Below are 8,271 nucleotides of genomic sequence, written 5' to 3' on the forward strand. Positions count from 1 at the left end.
AAGGAAAGAAGGAAGGAAGGAAGGAAGGAAGGAAGGAAGGAAGGAAGGGAGGAAGGAAGGAAGGAAGAAAGAAAGAAAGAAAGTTGTGGGTGCCTTATTTAATGGACCTTCTACACCATGCAAATAAGGAGGACATTAGTTGCCAGCCACCATCCACAATCAATATTTTTATTTCTCCATAACCTTATGGTTGCCTTGGATCTCAAAATCATATTTATGTAGAAAAATGAACGCCAAATTCTCCATCATAGCTTACAGACAATCTAGAACCACACTTGTCTTCCATATCATAGCTTCTACATGTTTTTACAGCAATGCTTGTATAATGGGAACCGCAATATTGCAATACTGACCCATTATTTTAAAGATTTACATTATGCCAGTCTACCCCATCTGTTTAAAGAAAGTTATCATTCTGAAAACCTCCTACCTCATAATGTCTTTCAGGGGCAAGCTGACTCCCACTGAGAATGAGTTGTGGGAAAACATAACTCGTTCCAAATGTGCCACTGAGAGCGAATTCCTCAAACTTGGTAAAAGCTGATCCCACGGGCTCCCCGCAAGTTCTCAGGTCAGTGGTTTGACACTTCAGTAACGTGCATATCTATGTAGGCAAAGAACAAAGAAGTAGTTAGAAATCTTAGAAGTATTTTCTCAGCAAAAAGCACAATTTCAAGGGATAGAGGAATATATGTTAGGTTTGGCTGCCTCTTATGCAGTTTTTCAAATTATAGGTCATAATCTACTAGTGAATCCTAAAATCAACTTTGTGGGTCAGAATTAGCTCTTTTTTTCTCAGTGAAGCTGAATGGAATAGATTAGAATTTTAAAAATCAGAGTATTTAAAATTGCACATAAATATAGCTTTTCTAATTTGAATTATTTCATAAATGTTTGTTTCAATTAAATATTTAATATTTAGTAACAATTTCCATGTAGTCACACATCTTGATTGCACTGGGTCAGGATGTGAAATGAACTTCTTACTCTGGGCTCTAGTGGAAGACAGTTTTAAAAATACTTCCCTAAAGTAACCTGACCAAAAAAGAGAATGCATGAAATTTGCACTTTTAAAACTTGAACCTGGCCTGCTGAGAACTAATTCCTCTGTTCTTGAATGCAAAGATGGCCTAGAAGAAAAATGTATAAAGAAGCCATTCTAACATATTTAAGCATCTCTACCTGTAAGTAATATTGGCCTTCTACTGTGTGCAGTCCATCAAAAGCTCCTAGTGCATACACCTCATCTGTTCGCTTCTCAGACATCTTGTAAGTTAAGTGACAGCACAGGTCTTTCTGGCACACTGTGTAACTTCCTGCATTTCTCTTAAGCTCAGTGAAGGTGAACTCATCAAAATAAATCATCCCTGGAAAATCCAACTGCTCAGACAAGACTGGCTTGATGCCTTTGGCATAAGCACTCCAGTCAACAGGTGCAGGGAAGGTGGGTTCCCTTCGAGGCCTGGACTTCAATTCTGAGAGCATCAGCTGGCCACTCTCTGTTTCCATGTCATAGTGATACACCTGGACTGCTTCCGGTGCGTAGATTCCACTCCCTATCGGTGACACAAAGAAACACAAATATTGTGTTCAAATTGTGCATGGTGACAAACTAATAGAATCATTCTCACAAGAAATTAAATACAAACTTATGAAAGCAAAGGATTTTCAAGATAGGCAAGGAGATAGAGGTTACATTGGCATAATTTGACTCTGTGACTGCTTACACAGAAATTGTCATTTGACTTAGATGGCTTCTTTCTTTTTTTTTTAGCTTAAGCTACTGAAGCCAATTCCAGACAGCAGGGCTGAATCTGGAGTGGCTGAAGGGCATTTCCCCAAACCTGAAAAGGATGCAAAAATGATTGCTTGCTGCCAGACAGCTCAGGGCATCTTAATCTACATGTTATTGCTTCCCATCAGCCAAACACCTGAACAGCCATAGACAAATTTCCCCAATCTGACAATGCTTGTGTATACGAAACCTTACCCTTTGATGTGTATATCTCTACGTTGCCTTAAGACAAATTGTATTAATAAAAAGCAAGGGGTCCTGAGACAAGGCGCACCCTATCACGTTTGACTCCATTCTTTCCCATAACAAAGGCGATGACGGGGCTCCCTATCACTGTATTTCCTATGACTTTGACTTACCTTTTCTTCAGATGCCCTAAGAAAAGAGGTACAAACACACCTGCATAGTCCCCTGGGGTCTCACCTTTGAGTTTCTTAGACATTTGCCCTAAATGTCCTTAAAGTCTCTCTGGGTTAGAATTCAAAGAAAAAACATGGCATCCAACTCTTCCTTAGCCCAAAGCAGAGAAAACAGCAGCCACTGCCCAGAGTGCAGCTGTCAGTTACCTGGTTCAGTGCAGTTCTTGCTGTTTCGAAGGTCTGTGTCTTCTGAAGTCACAGTGTCATTCACCTGCAGTAACTTCCTCCCCAGCGTCCACTGTCGGTCTTCCCCTATGAGATCCATGAAGTCAAGGTCTGGGGAGAAAAAGATAATAACCACACATCACTAATTAGCCTTTACTAATCTGGGTGCTCAGCCCCACCTGTACCCGCTTAGGCCTTATTGTTGTACTTCCTCTGGCTACTGGATCCGACTGGGCCCCAAGGGTAGCCCTCAGCCAGTAACTGGTAGGAAGTAGTATATTAATACCTCACTGCTCCAGTGGGATAACTTTGAGGTGTATATTCTAACCTGAATTCCATAGTTTTCTTCACTGGAATCCCACTCTAGTTGTTTACAGTGTAACTCTCATGATAAAGCCACTTTACCGACTCTGCCCTTCCCTGTTTTAATTCCTTGCTCCCAAAACAATACTGAGAAATGTTTAACCACCAATTCTTGGGGTGAGGGATGGGGAATCTTCATTTGTGGCCATGGGCCAATTTTTGTGGTGTAAATAGTCCCATTACAGCCTATTTCAAGCTACCAACATGGCCTCGCTGAACATGAATTTAAGAAGAGATGGGCACAGTTAGGTCCACTAAGTCAGTATAACTGGCTCCAGCCCACCAGTATCTACTCTCCTACCAGCATTTCCTTGAACTACCTCCCCAAAAAACCTACCTGCAATTGAACACTTGATCAGGGTTCTGAAGGATTATCTAAGCTAAGACACCATTTTGACATCCAAGAGCCTAGGCCTTGAATACCACATAGCAAGAGTTCCATAAGCAAGAGATGAAGGCAGGAATGAGGAAAAGCAGACCACTGAATATGTGAAGGGGATACGCATTGAACAGTGCTGAGATAACTCAGGGGATGGAAGTGCCAGGAAACAGAACAGAGACTGAAAAGTACATGAGAGGGAAAATGCAGTGTGTTCTCTGTTAAAGACATGTTGAGTCTGAATTGCATGCGGAGCTTTGCAAGAGAGGCATGCTGTCTATGTGAACATGGGTGCACACGCCTCTGGGGACAGAGAGCATCAGGAGAGTCATAAGCAAACAGGGCACAGTGTATTGCATTAAAAAAATGTTATAATGGAATGAATGACTAAAGCTTAGTACTCAATGTTAACAAATTGGGCCCAAAAGCTAACTCTAGTATTAAATCAGGGATAAAACAGAGCATTTCTCCTTCTTTCTCACAGAATATTAAAAACTTTGTGAAGCTAACTTAAACTCCAAACCCATATATATAAAACCAAACTAAATTAAATATTTTTCAACTAAAATGTAATAACTAAGAAATGTTTTCTAGGCAGTTCTCTCACCTACATTCAAAAGACAAGTATACATACATTCCACAAACAAACAGAAGAAGTCAATCAAGTTTCGCTGAGACGCAAATAAATCTCACCTTATGGTAGCGTGCCACCAGTTTTCCTTGAGAGTCAAACACCACATCAGTGTTGTATTGGTATCGACCATCAGGGGGACACTTAGGGTCACTGGCATTGCATGGCTTCTTGTCCCCAATATTTGCCACAACATAGATAGAGTTGTCCTTGGCCAGGCAGCTGAGCCTTACTTGCACTGGGGCATAGCCAAACCTAATTCAATAGATATTGCTTTAAATTTTTTATTATTTTAGCGATTTCTGAACTTTCAAAGTGATACTTTATTTGCCTGTTACATATAACACAACAGCTCTAGGTTAAGAATCAACAGAAAAGATCAAGAAACTCACATGCAATATAAATGTCATCTTTATCAAAGCTAACCTATTTCATTGTGCCAAACTCCAGATTGCAGTGAGAGAGGGAAGCACAGAAAAGGTGGTGGAGGAAAAAGAGAAGCACACTTTCTCCTATAAAGTACTCCCAGGAAGGCAAACGAAGGGCTTGAAATTTAACAGGCTCTTCTAAAGGGGAGGACCTTTTCTATCATCTAAGCCATAGTCTTACTAGGAGGCTGTAAATAGCGGGCCCTATATAAATCATCTTCTACAGAGAACAAATGCAGCATTTAGTACTGAAATATACACTGAGTGGCAGATTACTATGACGGGCCAGATTATTATGACCACCCCATCAGTACTTCGTTGGGCCACCTTTTGCCTTCATTACTGCGGCGATTCTTCTTGGCATTGATTCCACGAGATGTTGAAAGGTGATGCGAGGAATCTGACACCATGCCTGATGAATGGCACTGTCCAGTTCTGTGAGATTTGATGGTTGTGGAACCAGCTGCCTGATGGCTCTTTTAACTTCGTCCCACAAATGCTCAATTGGATTGAGATCTGGTGATTGTGGGGGCCACCTAAGCAAGGTAAAGTCTCCCTCATGTTCTTGAAAGCACTTCTACCCAATACAAGTACCATGGCATAGCACATTGGAAGTCTTGTTGGAAGAAGCCAACTCCATTGGGATACGCCATCAACACCATAGGATGAACTTGATCAGCAATGATACTTAGGTATGTTGTGCTATTCAGACGTTTATAATGATCTGGCCCTCTAGCAACTTCAGCATGAAATTATAGCTAATTTGCCTACAAACGTCAGGTGGTCATAATAATATGGCCACTCAATATATATATATAATTTTTTTTAAGAAGAAAGAAAATAAAGGACCAGGAAAAAAAACAGCACTTCACTATTCTGACTCAGTTTCTTCAATCTGTCAATGCAACACACACCCTAAGATAATACAGACTATAAAATTGCTTTTCAAAGTAATGTCAAAGCCATTCACATCGGCATTAAATATCTAGGATGTTTATCCTAGAAATGAGAAGGAATTGAGATGATGAAACAGGGGGAGTGACAGCTGGCCTCATGTACTTGGAAGGTTCTAATTTGGAGATGAGTCATAGACATGAACATACTATAGAGGCGATACAAAGACCAAAAAAAGTTGTAGAGAGATTTCAGCAGAAAATAAAATACAAAATATTTAGCAACCAGAACATGCTGTCAAAGAGGTGGATTCACTCGTAACTGGAAATTTCAAATATAATACGGTGCGTTCAGGCCCTCAGAGGACATTCCGTTAGAATGGACAATGGAAATGGCTGCACTGAGTTCCAGACATGCTAATTACCAGGGGTGAGATTGTAAGCCCCCCTTTACCTCATATTTTAAGTGGAAATAGTTATTCCTGCTACATAAATTGAATGAAATAATGTACTGTTCCTGGGACCAATTAGGTGCTCAATAAATGAGTAATGGCCATTACAGATTTTGTAACTACAAGAAGACAGCCCAGGAAACTGAGACCTGGTTCCTTTAGAGGCCATTCAGGCTCTCTCCATGACCTCTCAGCTTTTCTGCAATTAATGTCAAGCTAATCTTTTAATGGAAAGAACAGCTTTATGACTATTGTTTTAGACCATTTATTTTTTATTTTCCAAAAAAATACGGCATATTGTCAACATTCATATCTATTAAGGCCTATAATAAAATTATTATACAACTTGTTTAATTTTTATTTTCTTGGCTAATTAGGGTACTTTAATATTTCCTATAAGCTCCTCATGAGAAAAGCCCAAGGAAGATTGAGACATGTCAGTATTCTAATTGATAGTATTTCAACATGGAAAAAACAACCACATGGTCCCTCTATTATCTCTTTTAAGGATAAATATTACTAGGGAAGAAACAATAGTTTTTTGTGTTATTTTTTTTTACCAACATTACCCTTATATTAAGTACTAGATTTCTCCTTTTTACAACTCAGAGCTGCAAATTTGTCATATGAATAAGTGTCTGCAAGACCAATAATGTTAAAGCTTCATCAGTCACCTATCTTCTCCACTGAAAAATAATTAGTTAGATATTAACTAGGCTTCCAGACATCTTTCCCCTGGGAAAGTCCATGTAATCAGTTCAGGCAAAAAGGGAGTGTTTTAGTATAAGCCTCTTGAATGACTGCAAATTATGAGTCCTTCCTGCTCTGGGAAAAGCTCCAAAATCGAGTAAACATTGAGTCATGGTTACTGGTTCCTGTAAACACAGACTGTGACATTCAAAGAATATTTTTGCCAGAGGTAGAAATCCCAGGGCGAGATTTGGCTCACATAGTAGAGCTCCCACGTTGCGGCAACGGAGAATTCTAATCAATTTCCAATAATCAAAATTAATTAAGTTCCTCTTTTTGTGCAATAGATATAGTTCTGAACAGATGCATGTAAATTTAAAATTAGCAACTTAAATAACTTTTTAATGCATTGGTTTTGCCATTTAAAGGAATTATATATGAACTATTTTTAAAAATAGGTACACCTAACATGATCTATTTCATACATCTTTCTTATGCTTTATACTGTTTTTAAAAAGATAGTTAAGTCTAAACTACCACTATAAATAATTGCTAGAATTTCTCAAAGGACAAGAAAACAAAGAGTTTAGATTCTGCTCCTTCTGTTGGCAAGAGTAATAGTGATAGCTAAGTGGATTGGGCATGAGAGTGTACAGGTTCCATGTGTATTTCTTCACTTGACACTCTTGTCTACTCTGTAAGGGAAGTAGGAGAAGAAATGTTATTATTCCTGTTTTACAGATAAAGAAACAGAGACATCTAGCACTTAGGTGACATACCCCACATCACTCAGCTAGAAGGTGGTAGAATGTGGTCTCAGAAAAAGCACTTCCTTTTTCAAGACTGCAGTTTCCACTCACCATACTGATTATGTCTCAAATGATAACAATACCAAAGCTCTTTGAGCACGGCCAGCATGGCTCAGTGACTGAGTGGCAACCTATGAATCAGGAGATTCCTGGTCAGGGCACATGCCCGGGTTGTGGGCTCAATCCCCAGTGTGGGGTGTGCAGGAGGCAGCTGATCAATGACTCTCTCTCATCATTGATGTTTCTATCTTTTTCTCCCTCTCTCTTCCTCTCTGAAATAAATAAAAATATATTTTTTAAAAAACTCTTTGAAAACATAGCCTATTCATCTTTTATACCATTCTTAAAAAGAGGCATGTGTTCATGGGTGAACCTATCTACTTAAATTTGGAACATAAATCCCAGATGTCACAGTTTTCCCACTTCGTTGAAACCCAGTTAAGCACATCTATTATAAAACCATGCATATACATACTATACTACTCATCAAAGAAAACTGCAATAAATAACCAACCAATCATCATCATTTCAAGTCATTCACCAAACAGGGGGCATGTGCCAGAAGGCACACCTTATGAAGCATTAGAGGCATCTAGGTCCAATGTCATAGATTGATTATTTGTCAGCAAGAACACTAGGCGAGTTTACTGAATTTGCTATTGGTATTTTACAATATCACAATGCTTTGTTCAAAAATCAAAGAGTAATGACATTACCTCTGAGGGTCTGTACATGGAATCCAGTTTACTTCCGGGTGTGGGATATCCTCCAGATAGGGGTAAATGGTCTCCCTTGTGAAGACCCAGCCGTAAATTCCATCTTCTGGGGTCACAATGATATGAGCACCCTACCCAAACCAGAGGGAACAAAGAACTTTCTCATCAATTCTGAACACTCACACTCCTTCAAGTTTCAAATTTCCTTTGCAATATCCCAGGCAGTATAAAAAGGGTAATACCTGCGTGGCCGCCAGTTTAACTGCTTTCTCAAGAACATCTATATTCTTGCTCATCAGGAGCAAAGCTTCTCGTTCAGAAACAGGTGTTTCTGTTCTGTTTGGTAATATAACCGCATGCTCATACACTGCAGCAATGAACGTGTCCAGCGCGCCAACACTCAGGACAAAGAGGGCAAAAGGTGCCACATATTTTGGAAAATAGGATGTAATCATAGCTACAATTTAGTGCTCTTGGATAAACTCAGATTCTTAGATTGTGTATCACTGGAAAAAATTTTATGTTAAAGCC

The 8,271-nt window shown here is 39.4% G+C and overlaps 1 protein-coding gene across 1 annotated transcript in view; it reads right to left on the minus strand.

The window, feature by feature from the left end:
- The window catches only part of LOC102772945 (vascular non-inflammatory molecule 3-like), a 9,848-nt gene extending 1,577 nt beyond the window's left edge, over positions 1-8,271 (minus strand). The window contains exons 1-6 of the mRNA XM_015557794.1: positions 7,983-8,271; positions 7,741-7,871; positions 3,781-4,007; positions 2,362-2,490; positions 1,183-1,583; positions 431-604 (exon numbers count right to left, since the gene is read on the minus strand). Of these exons, the coding sequence (XP_015413280.1) occupies positions 431-604; positions 1,183-1,583; positions 2,362-2,490; positions 3,781-4,007; positions 7,741-7,871; positions 7,983-8,195 (1,275 nt within the window). The 5' untranslated portion in view covers positions 8,196-8,271. The remainder of the gene's footprint in view (positions 1-430; positions 605-1,182; positions 1,584-2,361; positions 2,491-3,780; positions 4,008-7,740; positions 7,872-7,982) is intronic.

Source organism: Myotis davidii, unplaced genomic scaffold (genome assembly GCF_000327345.1).
Source record: "Myotis davidii unplaced genomic scaffold, ASM32734v1 scaffold147, whole genome shotgun sequence".
Lineage (NCBI taxonomy): Eukaryota > Metazoa > Chordata > Mammalia > Chiroptera > Vespertilionidae > Myotis > Myotis davidii.